General features: G+C 43.2%; 1 protein-coding gene across 5 annotated transcripts in view; it reads right to left on the bottom strand.

Annotated features, from left to right (window-relative positions):
• Nucleotides 1-16864, bottom strand: part of UROC1 (urocanate hydratase 1) — a 170934-nt gene that overhangs the window by 75560 nt on the left and 78510 nt on the right. For 3 of the 5 annotated variants that reach the window (XM_053295784.1, XM_053295783.1, XM_053295785.1), the window contains 3 exons: nt 15987-16086; nt 14930-15011; nt 1395-1494 (listed from right to left, as the gene is read on the bottom strand). In XM_053295784.1, coding sequence (XP_053151759.1) covers nt 1395-1494; nt 14930-15011; nt 15987-16086 — 282 coding nt within the window. Of the gene's footprint in view, nt 1-1394; nt 1495-14929; nt 15012-15892; nt 16087-16864 lie in introns of those variants that run through there. The other 2 variants (XR_008316088.1, XR_008316089.1) reach the window with 2 other exon arrangements.

Here is a 16864-nt window from a genome sequence, read left to right as displayed (position 1 = left end):
GGGTGAAACAGCTGGACCCGGAAGGGAATAGCAGATAATGTGAACCACATTTTCTCACACCACAGGCTTTCAAAAATAAGTGAAGTGCAACAGCAGTGCCTCTTCCATATAATGGTATGGAGTGGTGGTGTAATAAATGAGGAATATAATACATTCTGTTATCCCTTATGCCTGTAGGGCATCCAAAACAATTCATGTTGGGTTGCAAGTTAGTGCCCTATTCATGGTAAGCCCCTGCAACCCATGTGTGCACTGTTGAATTGGAATAACTGGGAGTTTGGGATGAGAGATTGAATAATAAGAGCTTTACAGTGCTTGCAATTAAATTATTAATGGTTTATCTGTACATGACATTTGGATTTTGTCCGTAATTGACTCTTTCCCAATGCCTCATTTTCGAATTCAGCATTACTCTATGTCTAATGGAAAGAGAGACCTTAACAGAGATAAAGGTCGTTCTCATGCGCAGTAGGGAAGCAACCTGGCTAGAAGGCAAGAGGCTGTTGGCTCAAATCCCCGCTGGTGTGTTTCCCAGAATATGGGAAACTCCTATACCAGGGCATGAGCAATATAGGAAGGTGCTAAAAGGCATCATCTCATACTGTGTGGGAGAAGGCAATGGTAAACCACTCCTCCTGTATTCTACCAAAGACAACCACAGAGCTCTGTGGCTGCTGGGAGTCGACACCAACTCGATGGCACAACCTTTCCTTTCCTTTTTTAATGACTGTAGGCACTGGGGCTGGCAAGAAAGCAGGAACCTACCTGCCTCCCCCACCACATGATCTGAGCCTATCCACTGTTCATGCACTGACACAAGAAGCATGGCAGCAACCGGCATAATGAGTGGGAAGTGGGGGAAAGGCAGTCCGACTGCCAGATATCCTACAATACACCATGCAAGCAGTGCAGTGCACTGGGAGATCCCTGGCTTCCGGGGTGCTTCACCCCCCACCCCACCCCCAGCTCTCTGGTAAATATGACTGCCAACAGCCCAAAAGGCATTAGCAGGCAGCCTGCTCACCCACACAACCGGGCATAAGGTAGGAGGTGCATGTGCATCATCTTACCTTACTTCTAGCCCAGCTTTCAAACCTGGACTACCTGGTGGTGGAGCACCAGGAGTGGGAGCAATTCCGATGCTCCTCAAGACCAGTCCTACTCGGACTAGGATTGTCCTATCTGGGTAGGGCTGGTCATGAGAATGACTCCATAGATTCCTGGACTTTCAAATAGTATAAATTTGACAAGAGCTAAGGGGAATTTCTCATGGTAATTTCACATGGCCCTTCTAAGAAGTTTGGGAAATCTGATAGATTAATGGAAGAATGTATGGGTGGATGGACACTTATAAACACCAAAGCAATATTTCAAGTTCAAATAGATTTGCTTACTCCATTGGAAACATCCCAACTCAGCATCATCCTTGCACGTTCCTCTGCATCTTTTGAGCCATCCAGGACAAGGCCAAATCCTCCGTTGATCACTTCTCCCCTTTAAATTGGTTTAAAAAATTACATTCTTAATTTTTTCCCCTTTAAAATTTTTTTTTAAATCACATGCATTACATCCCACCCAATCAAATAGAAAACTTGAGAATAAAGGAATATGTAAAGTAGACCTAAGAAAGGCATGTGGCCAGTGTTCCCAGTAACAGGGATTCCTAGAAGTTGTTGACTACAACTCCCATTATCCCCAGCCAAAGGCCATTGATGCTGGGGATGCTGGGAATTGTAGTCATCAACATCTGGGAATCCCTGTTAGAGGAAACAGTGCATGTGGATGTCATTAGGTAAACCTAATTTATCACTGCTTTGTTCAAAAGATGGGACACGAGCAGTTGAGGAAACCAGAATCCTAGTACGGGTTAAAGAGGGAGCCATGTTGCCCTTTCCCACACTGTCCAGCCCACAAGCTCAGTTCTTCCCTCTGTGCCGGTGCCAGGGATAGAACCCACTGTAACTCTCCTGAGTCCTGGGCAGTCCAAATAGCACTTGTTTAAACAAATAATGAAAATGCCAGCATGTCTGATCATTAAGCAGCTAAAATTATCATGTTTGTTAAAGGTCAGACCACGGTTATTTAAGTTTATTACACGGCAGTTTGGAATTCATGGTGATGGTCACACACTCCAGCTTATGCTTCTCTAAATCAGGAGAGAATATATATAATATAACAATATTACTGTAAGTCTTTATGAGACGTTACTCATAAGTGATTTGGGATTTGAAGGCTTTGATTTCATGTCATCTTGTCAAATTAAAAGGATATAAAAATGGCTTTGCTGGCTCAAATCAAGTTTCCCATCTACAACTAGGCGTGTGTCCGAACCGGTCCGGCGGCCATTCTATAGAGTGGCCAAACTGCCGGACCGGTTCTGCCCTGGTTGGTCCGGGTCCGGGTGGGGGGGTATTGCTTTAAGGGCGGGAGGGCTTGTTTACCCCTCCCGCACCTCTTTGCCCCCGCCAGTGGCCGTAATCTACTGTAAAATTGGGGCGCTGGAAACCAGCCGCCCCAGCCGCCGCCGCTTCCGCCGCGCCCCCCCCCCCCCCCGCGAGCAAATTAGAGAAAAAAAGGCTACTGCCGCCCCAGCGATCGGAGGCCCGGTCTACCCGGCTTCTTCCCGGCGGGTAGACCGGGCCTCCGGCAAAAGCTCTATAGGATAAAGAGCTCTAGCGCGCGTGCGCACGCGCCCAAGGCCCCGGTTGGGCCGGAGGCTTCGATAAGAGAGGAGCTCTGTTCGCGAGCTCCTCTCTAAGTTCTTCTAACTTGGTGAGCACTCGTGGGGGGGTGGCGGGTGGGGGGGCGGGGGGCGGCAGTAGCCTTTCCTTGTAGGCAGTAGCCTTTTTTTCTCTAATTTGCTCGCGGGGGGGGGGGGGCACGGCGGAAGCGGCGGCGGCTGGGGCGGCTGGTTTCCAGCGCCCCAATTTTACAGTAGATTACGGCCACTGGTGGGGGCAAAGAGGCACGGGAGGGGTAAACAAGCCCTCCCCGCCCTAAAAGATAGGCTCCCCTTTGGTGCTGGTCCGGACTGCTCCGGACCATGCACATCACTATCTACAACATTCTTTTTGGCGCCCAGGGCACGTGCCCCCCCTGCCCCCCCTATAGTTACGCCTCTGGCCAACCAGACACTGCTAGAAGCTTACAAGCAAGACATGAAAGGTCATGGCCTTTCCTTGACCCCAACCCCGGGTACTCAGAGTCAGATATAGTGCTACTATATACTTTATTTATCATATTTATATACCACCTGACATGTGCATCCCTAAGCGGAGTAAAGGTAAAGTGTGCCATCAAGTCGATTTCGACTCCTGGCAACCACAGAGATGCAACAAGTATAAAACAGGTTAAAATGATTAAAACAATGTTATGGTATAAAACAATTTAAAATTAATTAATTAAAAGCCTGAGAAAATAGGCTTTTAAAAGGGTCTTAAGGGTCTTTTAAAAAACAGCCAGAAATGGAGAAACTCTGGTTTTGACAGGCAGTGTCTTCCAGAGCCCTGGGGCAGCCTCAGAGAAGGCCCAGTTCTGAGTCCACAGAGAAGGCCCACCAATGAGCCAGTGGTAGCTGTAACAGGACCTCCCCAGATGATCTTAATAAGCAGGAGAGTTCATGACAAAGGAGGTGTTATCTTAAATACCTTGGACCCAAGCTGTTAAAGGCTTTATAGGTAATAACGGCTATTACCTATACTTTGTGTTTCGCTCAGAAACATATCGGTAGCCAGTGCAGTTCTTTTAAGATCGGTGTTATATCACCTCTTTGGATTATCCCAGAGACCAGTGTGGCTGCTGTGTTTAGCACCAATGGTAGTTTCGGGAGTATGTACAAAGGCATCCCCATGTAGAGTACAATACAGTAGTAAAGCCTGGAGGTTACCAGCATATGTACCTCTGTTTTAAGGTAATTTACCTCCAAAAATGAGCATAGCGGACATATTAGCCGAAGCAGATAAAAAGCGCCCCTGGCTGCTGCCTCAACCTGAGAAACTGGAGATAATTTGGGATCCAGGAGCACTCCCAAGCTACGTACTTGTTCTTTCTGGGGAAGTATAACCCCATCCAGAACTGGCAGATCTAAACCATATATCAAGTTCTGACACACACACCCCACACAGTCAGTACCTCTGTCTTATTTAGATTCAGTCTCAGTTTGTCATCCCTTATCCAGCCCATTATTGCTTCCAGGCAGGCATTTAGAGAAGAAATGCCATTACCTGATAAAGTTGATATGGAGAAATAGATTTGGGTGTCATCATCATATTGATAACACCTACACCAAATCTGATTATCTCTCCCAGTGGTTTCATGTAGATGTTAAAAAGCATTGGAGACAGGATGGAGCTTTGTGGAACTCCATAAATTAAATCCTGCTTTGCAGAAAACACTATCTGGAATCTTCCAGAGAGGTAGGAATGGAACCACTGCAAGGCAGTTCCTCCCACCCCCAACCCACTCAGGTGGTCCAGAAGGATACCTTGGTGGATAGTATTGAAAGCCACCAAGAGATCCAAGAGGACTAACAGGGTCACACTCCCCCTGTCAATTTCCAAATGGAGATCATTCATCAGGCCAATCAAGGCAGTCTCAACCCCGTAGCCTGCTCAAAAGCCAGTGTGAAATTGGTCTAGATGATCTCTTTCCTTCAAAACTGCCTGGAGCTGAGAGGCCACCACCTGCTCAAAAAAGAGGGGGGGGGGTAGTCCAATAGCCTTTGATATAGACTGATCATCCATTAATTGGTGGTATCTGCAGCTGCACCTCGCCTGTGGAACTGACTACCATGGGGAGTCTGTTATGAGACAAAGACATTACTTTTAAAACAGGCTTTTGCCTTATAGGGCTCTTGGATAGACACATATCTATGGTCAAGCCCTGCCTTGACCATAGGCATGCTTAATAATGACTGCTGCTGCTGTTACAATTTGCTGCTACAATATTTAGCATCAAAAATAATATACAGAATATAGATGTGGCATTGGCCTGTCAGAAAATTTATCAGTTACATTAGATGTACAGGGCATAGATGGGGAAGAGGAAGATTGATAGGAATGGCCAAAAAGCAAAATTTAATGAAACCTATAAGCTATAACACATGTTGTAATAGTAGTTACTTACTTTTATGCCTGAAGGCTTCCAGATAATTTTAAAACAAGCTTATGATAATAGACCAAACACAGTAGAAGCTGGGTCTTCAAGAATACTTTCATATGTAGAAGCTGCAGCTGGGTCAAGCACTTAAGTTTATGTTACCTTCTGTATGTCCAGACTGCTTGAATTACATATGGCAGACAACTGTGGTTAATATGATTGAAAAGCAAACAGCTTTTCAGTGTTCATTAACAACTGGTTAGACTACAAACAGAAACCAATTTCAAGCCTATTTTACTACCATGCCTCTTTTTAAAAACAGAATTCTGGGAGTTGTAGTTCTACAAAGTGTAGAGTTCATTAACAATAATTCATAGTATACTCCCCAAACCGGACAAATATGAAACATCTTTATACCAAGTTAGCTCATCGGGCTCATGCAGTTGTCCATTCACATGGGCAGCAGCTCTCCGAGTTCTGCTACTTGGGATTCTTGTAGCTGGAGATACCAAGGATACGTTCATACTTCTAAATGTAATGTATGTGCTATACACACTGAGCTCACCCCACCTCCCTTTCGGACTTACTATCTTAAAATGGATGCAAATAATAGTGGGTGCCGTGTGAATTGAGTGACTGAATGTTGCTGCTGCAGGAATAGCTTCAGCAATTCAATCAGGCCAGCATGACAGTAAAGCAAAGGTAGATTTTCTGACAATGTTGTGATTAAACAGGATATTTGGTAATGGTGCAAGATGGTATTTCAAAAGATCCAACCCTAAATTATCCACCATATGATGTTTGGGCAAAGTTAGTTATCAGATTTCTTATGTTGGAGTCAAATCTAGAATTGTGCCATATATTTTGATAGCTAAACCACCATACATCCAAAGTCAGTGAGGTCCAGATTGGCCCCATCCCATACATCTAAACATGCCCATAAATTATACCTGCAACAAGTCATGTTTGTTAAGTTGAGTTTTCCAACAAGTCTTCTCACTTTTATAGGAGAGCGCTCTACCCTCATTAGCACTGGGCCATATATTCCAATAATTAAAGAAACATGTGGCATTTTGACCTAAGCTACCTCCTATAATTTCCAGATGTCTCCATCCAAGGTGATCAAAGAATTCCAGGCCCCTCTTGCAATCAAGACATCACACTATTGACTGTGTACTTCAGTCGGTAAATTGCCCCTGTTTCTTTGTTGCTGTAAGTTACTTTGGCCTCCTGCTAATAAACATGCTTTGAGAACTGAGCTGCTGTAACAATGGCCAACCCTAGTGTAACTCCATATATGGTCTAACTAACACTAACTGTGACTTACAGGTTCTTATGAGTACATTATGTCTGCCTCTATTTGGGCTGCATGATTATCAGTTCCATAAATAAAAACACAAGGGAGATACATTTTTAGCTCTTGAAGGAAGGCTAAAATCAAAATCAATCAAACATCCTGGGGAAAACAACATGAAACAACTACCAAAACAATGCTGGCTGATAAATCTGTGTATTTCTCTGCGGCATCTGGATTGCAACTCATATGTGTCAGTCCTTTCATCAGCAAAATCCCAATGACAATGGAATGCTCAAACTCACATGTGCAAAAGTCTCAGCTGGGAAGCTGAAGGGCCAAAAATGGAGGAATTTGTGGAGCCTGGATGCACTTATTCCATATATATGATCCCCATCAGCCTCAGAGTTGAAGCCCACCCTGATCTCTTCTCAAGTGCATTGCAGACAGCCTTCATGGGGAAATGAAGCTATGCTGGTAGAGCTCTTTCTGCATTTCCTATTTAGTTCAGAATAGCAAATGGAAAGTATGAGAGGCACTCATTTCAATATGCCTTAGATCACACAGTAAAATCAGACTTCATGGGACACAGGTAGGTGCTATAAGCAACACAGAGCCAGCACTCTATCTCCTTCTCCCTTCTTTCTGGTAGTGTGTTATATGAAGAATATATGATATGCTGTTATTACATTGGCCACCTTCGGACATCACACAAAACTGCAGGCAACCATGCCAGAGGTTGCGGTTTGTGGTCATCCAAATGCAGGAACCCTCGGTTCCATTCGAAGAGTGACAACTCAATCCAGATTGGATAGCAGCTGCTATTTAAAATTGTTACAAGTGGGGGAATTATTATTATTATTATTATTTACATTTTATACCCTGCTCTTCCTCCAAGGAGCCCAGAGCAGTGTACGACATACCTAAGTTTCTCTTCACAACAACCCTGTGACGTAGGTCAGGCTGAGAGAGAAGTGACTGGCCCAGAGTCACCCAGCTAGTTTTATGGCTGAATGGGGATTTGAACTTGAGTCTCCCCGGTCCTAGTCCAGCACACGAACCAATACACCATGCTGGCTCATGTTGAATATTACTTCTAGTGTGACCCCAGTTGTAAGCCGCCATGAATCCATTTATGAAGACTGCTGACACATAAATCTGCTGGGAGTAGAACAGGGCAGGGATAAAAAGGCCCCAAACTAAGTCAGGGATTGGATTAATAAACCGGCCATAACTGTTATTGCTTAGAAAACTCTGTACGGGCAAGGATCCAGATTTACTGACAGCCCACTTAGTGAGCAGGATCTCTGAGGAGGAAGGCCAGCCCAGGGCCTCCAGGGGCACAGGCTGCTGCTCCTGGCTGCACAGGAGTGGCACAGGAGAACCCTCGGGGACATATTTTCAGGAACCACAGTGGACTTCAGAGGGAAGGGGAGATTGATGAAAATCACCCCTCCCCCATAGCACTAGTGCCCCGTTGCTGCCTAAGCACTTCATTAATCCAGTGGTTGGTCACTGTCCCTGCAGTTATCCTGCCAACTGACTGGATGCAGGAGACTAGACGCACTTGAAGGGCCCAGTGCACAAGTATCTCAGGGATGAAGTACAGTAATACATATCTGTTCCCCTAATGGTGTCAGGCCAAGATATTTAAATTATCATCTCCTCCTACATTATCCTGTCTGGCCAACTGGGTCAGCTGGGGAGGCTCTTCTGTTTTCCCTTCCTCTATCTGAAGCAGAGATGTGGGTTTTCCAGGGAAATGTGAACTGAAAAGTTTTCCAGAAAATTGTCATGATTGACAGGATCATGCAATAGGGCCTCCTCAGTCGCAGTGCCCAGGCTGTGGAACTCTCTGCTCCAGGAGATCCTTCTGGCTCCCTCCTTAATAATGCTTCATATCTGGCTGAAGACATTTCTGTTCCAGGAAGCCCTCGGTCTGGTTCATTTCTGGTTTCTTCGTCTTTGTTGTTTTATTTGTAGCTCCTGGATATGTTTTATTGTTTTTACATTTCTCGGATTGTATTTAAATTATGTTGTTAGCTATCTTGATCATTTTTAATTTAAATTGAAAAGTGGAATATAGATATGTTAATAACATTTTTTAAAAATAAGATGGGAGGATGCCATGCTCTAAGAATGCTTGCAGGTTCAATGACCACTGAAAAGAGATTTATTTGAGCAAGTTCTTCCTTTGCTGTTCCTTAAAAAAATGCTGGAGCTAATTGGGGTGGGATGAGGAGATGGAGAGATGGCTGGCACCTGACCTGTTTTGTATCAGCAATCTCTTGCTGCATTTTAGCACATCAGCATGTTATACGAGGGTCCAAAGGTCATGGGTTTAAATGCAGCTTGAGGGAAATATAAAATACATTCCATCCACTGACACTCTGAAGGTATGTGCATGTGAATACAGTGATAATAAGTCGGTTTTACTTAAAAACAAAACAACTAAGCCACTTTGTCCTGCTTAAAATTATGTTCCCCAGAGAATGCCATGGTCAGTTTTTATAAAACACAAATGTGTACCTTTAACACTTGGAAACTAATTAAAAGAGAACCATGTAACACCAAGCCTCAGTCAATAAACGAGGTTTCCAAACTCCAGCAAAGCCAATGTATTTCATGCAGTAAGATGTCTAAGTTTCCCAAAGGTAGATAAAGCAAAACAAAAACAGGTGTCTTCCAGAAGGTTTTTGAAATAACATTTTCAAAATAAACATTGGTAACCCCCTCAGTTGCATACATGAAAGAAGGCCAGACACCTCAAGGCTGTACAGTAGATCCTTGTTTTTCGTGGGTTCTCCTTATACAGTTCCTACTATTTGCAGGCAGTTCATATTAGGGACCCAGTTTCCTTGTTCACAGAGGTAAATTAAGGCTATTATTGCAGTTCCTCTGCAATCCAGAAATGACTTCTGATGTTTGGAGGCAGTGTGGAGCCATTTTGTGGCTCCTTTCTATGAAAAACAAACAAAAAACCCTCCAAAAATCAAAGGATTGGGAGCTTGGGGGCATTTCTGGAGAGCTGGAAAGCAAAGTACTGTTCTGTATTTGTCTTGTTTCAGCTCCCCATTGCCACACTGTTTGGGGACAATTTCAGCACACTTAAATGTGCTGAGTGTAGCCCCCCTCGGTTTTATTAACATCATTGGCTGTTTAATTGCTTTGGTTTTTGTTTGCTTTATTCATATCATTGTTTTAGTGTTGATTTTTAATGTTGTATATTCTTTTCTCTTTTGATTGTAAAATGCCCCAAGGGTATTGGCCAGTTGAGCAGTATACAAATCTAATACATGGGAGACCTATCTCCAACCTCCCATGGTTGGGCAAGGTGATTGAGAGGCTGGTGGCATCTCAGTTCCAGGCAGTCTTGGAAGAAGCAGATTATCTGGACCCATTTGCAACTGGCTTTTGGGTGGGCTATGGGGTTGAGATGGCCTTGGTCGGCCTGTTGGATGATCTCCAATTAGGATTCGACAGGGGGAGTATGACTCTGTTGATCCTTTTGGATCTCTCAGCAGCTTTCAATAACATCGACCATGATATCCTCCTGGAGCACCTGAAGGGGTTGGGAGTGAGAGGCATTGCTTTGCAGTGGTTCCGCTCCTACCTCTCGGGTAGGTTCCAGATGGTGTCGCTTAGAGATTGTTGCTCTTCAAAACAAAAGCTGTTGTATGGGGTCCCCCAGGGCTCCATTCTATCTCCAATGCCTTTTAACATCTACATGAAACTGCTGAGAGATATCATCAGGGGAGTTGGTGCAGGGTTTTATCAATATGCAGATGACAACCAAATCTATTTTTCCATGTCAACTTCAGGTAATAGCCTAACAGCAACAGTCCAAGCAAGATGGAAGTACTCATCGTGAGAGGTCAGAATTTAGGAAGTGGCTTGGATCGACCTCTTCTGGATGGAGTGGCACTCCTCCAGAAAAAGCAGGTACATAGTCTGGGAATACTTTTCTATCCAAACCTCTCCCTGGTTTCTCAGGTAGAGGCAGTGGCCAGGGGGGCTTTCTATCAGCTTTGGCTGATACGCCAGCTTAGTCCATTTCTGGAGATAAATAGCAATAGCAATAGCACTTACATTTATATACCGCTCTATAGCTGGAAGCTCTCTAAGCGGTTTACAATGATTTAGCATATTGCCCCCAACATTTCTGGGTACTCATTTTACCGACCTCGGAAGGATGGAAGGCTGAGTCAACCTTGAGCCCCTGGTCAGGATCGATCTTGCAACCTTCTGGTTACAGAGCGGCAGTTTTTTTACCAATGCGCCACCAGGGGCTCTTTTTAAATGACCTTAAAACAGTGGTGCATATGCTGGCAACACCCAGAACTGACTACTGCAATGTGCTCTACATTGGGCAGCCAGTGTACATGGTCTGGAAACTGCAGTTAGTACAGAATGCAGCAGCCAGATTGGTCTCTGGGGTTACCTGAAGAGATCATATTACGCCAATAGGTTTCAATGAAATACAATGTGCTTATTACTTATAAAGGCCTGAATGGCTTAGGTCCAAGGTATTTAAGAGAATGTTTTCTTCTTCATGAACCCCGCTGCCTTTTAAGATCATCTGGGGAGGTCTGGTTGCAGTTGCCAACGGGCGTATCTAGCGTAGGGCAGGCAGGGCACGTGCCCCGGGCGCCACTTGAAGGGGGCGCCATTTTGTAAAAAAAAATTTTTTTAAGGCTGCCAAAAACAAAATGGACACCGTGCATGCTCAAATGGCCTCTGTGAGGCCCTAGGACATACCAGGCCTTGCAGAGACCATCTGAACATGCGCAGTGGCCATTTTATTTTCAGTGGCAATTTTTAAAAAAAGAAATATTATTTTTTAAAATGGCCACCGCACATGCTCAAATGGTCCCTGCGAGGCCCTAGAGGCCAGTGAGCAGAGGGGGAACCTTTGCAGACACCCCCCCCACACACACACACGGCATTTAGGAAGCCCCCCAAAGGGGCTACAGGTAATTTTTTAAAAAATAATAATAATATAAGACACTGTACACATATTCAGATTGGCACTATGTACAGAGAATCAGGGCTTGTGAATACTGAGCTGAAGTTTATGAGCTAGGATTGTATTCATTTGCTCTTACTTTGCTTCTTGTGATAAGTGAGTTAAATGTGATGTCTTAATAATATGGCTATTAATGGTGAGTTTGTCTTTGAATCAGCGTGAAATCCTTAGTATTAAGGCCCACTGGGAGTTTCTTGCTCTCTTTCTCTCATTTCAACTGTCTTTCTGAAATACTAGAATATATTCCAAGCAGTGACACAGTTTACTCTGCATATCCTTTAATTATTTTCAGAGTATCTGGGAAAAGTCAAATTCTCCATTGATTTTTAAAACTGGTGATGCTACAGTGCATAGTAGAGAATTACTGAGCCATTTTTGGAAGGGCGGTATAGAAATTGAATTATTAATTATTAATAAATCAAATTAATTAATCAAAATTATTATTATTATTATTTCTTGTTTACACAGTCAGACAGGTGTTATTGACTGGTTTGTTTTATCCAGACATCGAGTCCTTCCCAAGGACCTGGAATGCCAGAATTTTATTGTCAATTGTTATAGATATTGTCGCAGAATATAGGCTGTTCCCAGTAAAGCTGCTTTTTGTAACTGGCTGATGGTGATTTCTGTGGCCCCTATGGTGTTGAGGTGCTCTTCAAGGTCTTTTGGAACTGCACCCAGGGCGCCAATTACCACTGGGATTATTTTGGTCTTCTTCTGCCACAGCCTTTTAATTTCAATTTGTAGATCTCTTTGTATTTGATGATTTTTTCTATTTCTTTTTCTTCTATTCTGCTATCCCCTGGTACTGCTATGTCAATTTTTTTGACTTGTTTTTCTTTCTTCTCGACTACAGTGATATCTGGTGTATTGTGTGGCAGATGTTTGTCTGTTTGTAGTCGGAAGTCCCATAATATTTTTACATTTTCATTTTCTTCAACTTTTTCAATTTTATGGTCCCACCAATTCTTGGCTACAGGTAGCTTGTATTTTTTGCAGATGTTCCAGTGTATCATCCCTGCTACCTTGTCATGCCTTTGTTTGTAGTCAGTCTGTGCGATCTTTTTACAACAGCTGATCAGGTGGTCCACGGTTTCATCTGCTTCTTTACAAAGGCGGCACTTGCTGTTTGTTGTGGATTTTTCAACTTTTGCTTTTATTGCATTTGTTCTTAGTGCCTGTTCTTGTGCAGCCAGTATTAAACCCTCTGTTTCTTTCTTCAAGTTGCCATTCTTAAGCCATTGCCATGTCTTGGTTATGTCTGATTTTCCACTTATATTGTGTAAATATTGACCATGCAGGGGCTTATTTCTCCATTTTTCTGCTCGGTTCTTGACTTCTCCTTCTCATTATTATTATTATTATTAGACAGGCACTTCTGTTTATTTTTCCAAGTACACCTCCACTTAGTATTTGGGTATTTCATTAGCCCCAGCATACTGAAATTTGTAGTTTCCCAGCATTTTTTGGTCTGGCTACGTCCACTGCTAAATAGTTTTTGAAATATTAAAAGATTAACGAGCTTGACTTGTATTTTTCAGCTGATATTATGGTGAAGTTATCTGAAAGATGGGTGTCAGATGTTTGGACAGAGGGCGCAATTTCAGTGTTTGCCCTAGGTGCTATTTTCCCAGGCCTTTTCTAGGGTTGCCCCAGGACTTTGGAACGTGCTTCCTACTGAAATTAGTGCCTCCCTTCTCTGGATGTTTTTAAGGAGGACCTTAAAACCCTGCTAACTGATCAAGTCCCCTGCTAACTGATCAAAGAGGCACCTTTTAAAAGTAGTGATTTTTTAATTGAGCAGGGGAAGATAAACTGGCCCTATCCATCTCCAGCACAGCATCCCTCCAGTGGCTGTTGCTGGTGTCTAATGTTTCGTTTTTAGACTGTGAGCCCTTTGGGGACAGGGAGCCATTTTATTTATTTATATCTATTTAAACCACTTTGGAAACTTTTTTTTTGAAAAGTGGTATATAAATGTTCGTCATATTCATATTAGTAAAACATGCCTGTTTACTCAGACTTATAGTTTATAGTTTTATAGTGTTAAGTTTTAGAGTTTTTATCTGTATTTCAAACTGTTTTAATTGTGCTAATGTTTTAGTTGTGTTTTTAGACTGTGAACCGCCCAGGGCCTTGTGAATGGCGCAGTATAAAAATGTGGGTTTTTAAATTACTATTATTATTAATTAGTTAATAATACATCATCATCATTATTATTATTACATTTATATCGCGCTCTTCCTCCAAGGAGCCCAGAGCGGTGTACTACATACTTGAGTTTCTCTTTCACAACAACCCTGTGAAGTAGATTAGGCTGAGAGAGAAGTGACTGGCCCAGAGTCACCCAGTTAGTTTCATGGCTGAGTGGGGATTTGAACTCGGATCTCCCCTGTCCTAGTCCAGCACTCTAACCACTACACCACGCTGGCTCTCGTGGTACATACATATATAAATACATACATACACATACACATATATAAATATGGCAACACTCTCACACACCATACACATACACCATACACATGCACACACCATAAATATGGAAGAAAGGGGGAGAGATTTAAAAAGGAACAAAGAAATTGGGAGTATAACTTTAAAAGGAAAAAAGAGACAGGAGATGGAAGAGGGGGATTCCCATACTCTACTGTGGCTCCTTGGGAACTCACAACAATCTCAGCGGGGCAGGTGGGGATGCGTCTCTCTGCCCGAATAGGCTGCAATAACATGGGACTCAACACTCCCACAGAGACCCCACTCCAACTTCTGGCCCTTCTTCATCTGCTCTGGGACCTCAAGGGCAGCAACAACAGGCTTGTGCAGAAAGCCATAACTAGCAACACACCGTCTGTTTGGCCTAAGTCCTTCCTTCCATTAGTCCTCTTTGAGAGGAGAAAAGAAGCACATGCTTTGGATCAGGGAAAGCCGAGATTCATGCAGAGGCAAAGCAGCCACTTCCACTATAAAAAACCCCAGTCTCTTCCTGCTAGCTCCCTGGAGACAGCTCCTTCACCAAGGCCTGCAAACACGGCTCCTGCTGGAGAGCTCCCCAGCTCCTCACTCAGTATTTGCTCCTGCTACTTGTGAGCTGGCAGAAATGAACAGCTGAATGCAAGTGCTGCAATCCCGATCTAGGGAAACATGGTGCTAGTACAAGAACACATGAGCCACGGGGCACCCTTCTGCACAGGTTTGCTTTCCACACTCACCAGTTATGCAGCAGGGTCATGACAATCCACTGGGAAGCTATTTGCCATGGGCCCCATTGACGGAACCGGAGCCACATGAGAGCACTACTGTTGCACATAAGCCCTTAATATCAGCTGCATAGGGCAACTTCCTCATGTATGCAATGGAAGCATGGAAATTCCCATGAGAACATGACCTTCAGTATTTCCATAGTGAAAATCCATTATCCTACCATCATTACTGCAGCAAGAGCATGTATCCTGTCTTTCTAAATGTCCTTCTCTAGATGCTCACTAGACAGCATCTAGTCAAAGCTTCCTTACCAGCCAACACCACCACCATTGTGTAAGGCAACCCAGGTAGCTCCTCTAAATGAGTCTCCTACAAAATTTTGAACAGCCATATCTGCAGGGGAAGAAAGGAAATAAATTACTGGCATGCAGGAATTTTAATTATTCTTTAAAAAAAAAATTTCAGATGTGTAGCAAAATCTTAATTTTTGCATTTCATGGACTGTTTTCAGATATATTTCCCTCTTGTTTTAAAGTAAATTTCATATTGTTGACAACAATCAGATTGTTGTCAGATCTCTTATGATTCCTGTCCCATGTTGCAGTTCAGAGTTCAATCTTGATGAGATGGGATCAACCAGATTGGATGGACCAGCAGTGTACCATGTTCTGGGCTCCAACACCAAGCCAGGCCTGAAGAAATCCCAGGATGGAAGTCTCCAGAGATAACATCCTCCAAGTCTGAGTTCTCCAAAGAACTAGCTGCTTCCATACCAAGAACTTCAGACTCTCCAGTGCCTGCCCACAAGTGCTGGCAACAGGTTCAGTGAGACTTGATAGAGATCAGTAAGAGTAAGATTACATACCAAAGAGCTGCCCCTTAAAGATTGTGACTCTGCATGTAAGAATGTGAAGTTTGGGAGGGGTAGTCTGAGTTCAGGGGAAATTAAGGCCTTATTCCACCTCTGGTACTTGTCAGAGCAAGCTGCTTAGCTGGAGCTTTCCATGGTCCTGCATGCAGAACTAAACTGTCTTGCTAGACTACATCCTTACAGACACCAGTTCGTGCCTTGTGGCTTCCTGCCTGGAATCCATACACAACAAGATTTTTATAAAGCAGGGGCAATTTAAAGTGTAGCATTGGTGGGCATGGAGGATGAGAATGATGCACCTTTCCCCCATCCATCTGAAGTAGGATGTTGCCTACAAAATCTCCAACCACAACAAATCACATCACTGAACCACAGACATCTGCAGTGTAAAAGGAAATTTTACCTGTAAGATCAAAAAAGGTGATGCAATGCTTTTCAGACTATTCAGTGAAATTATTTTCTCATTTTAAGCTATTTCTTCTGTTCACTGAACCGACCTGCACAAAATGCTGATCCATCCTCGATGTTTGATGTCTCTCGGTAAGGACTGTCTGTACCACTTACATCATGGTGGTCTCGGCTAAGGACAATTGGTGCCTACAAAAAAAGTCAAGGGAGAAGTAGAATTCTTGTCAGGTAAAGATTATGCCAAACAAGAATAAATTTGATCATTCTTTGTTTACAAAATGTCTCCCTTGAGTAGCTAAGTCAGATAATTTAAAATCTGATTTAATCACCCTTATTCATATCAATCAGTTAATTTAACCAAAAAATACTACAATCATCAATACAGTCAGGGAGAGCTCCAACATTAAATATGGCAGGGCAGACCACATCAGGCCGAAGATATATAGGTTCAATAAAAGACAACACATTTTCAGTTATTTACATTATCACATTTTGATGATGATAAGGCACTTGCCAGATTTTGTGCCTCAGACACCAAAAATGTCTTGGGCCACTTCTGAATAAAGATGGCCATCTGGGAATATTTAAAGAAGATTAACATTTATTTTGAGCCACACAAACTCAAGGAGGAAGTTAGTCATAGAGACACCAGCAACAGCTCCAGCGCTTTCACACAAGCTACAATCAAGCCAACGTTAACCAATCTAAAATTCCATTGCTTTCAGAGGAAGAATTCAGCAAGTGTTTCAGCTAGATTGTGCACACAGCCTTTACTCCATGCTTTATACCTTCCGTACTTAATCAATCAAAGCATTTCCTCACAGTCTTGATGTGTGTAACTGTTACACAACCTTTTCTTCTCCCTCCCTTTGTTGTCAATCATTCTGCATCCCACTCCTCAACTTATGGTAATTCTAACACAGAATAATTTAGAGCCAGCATTGATGACAGTTGGCTTTCATGTGCT

Source organism: Hemicordylus capensis, chromosome 2 (genome assembly GCF_027244095.1).
Source record: "Hemicordylus capensis ecotype Gifberg chromosome 2, rHemCap1.1.pri, whole genome shotgun sequence".
In the NCBI taxonomy this organism is placed as follows: Eukaryota; Metazoa; Chordata; class Lepidosauria; order Squamata; family Cordylidae; genus Hemicordylus; species Hemicordylus capensis.
This window is presented reverse-complemented; position numbering and strand designations above follow the sequence as displayed.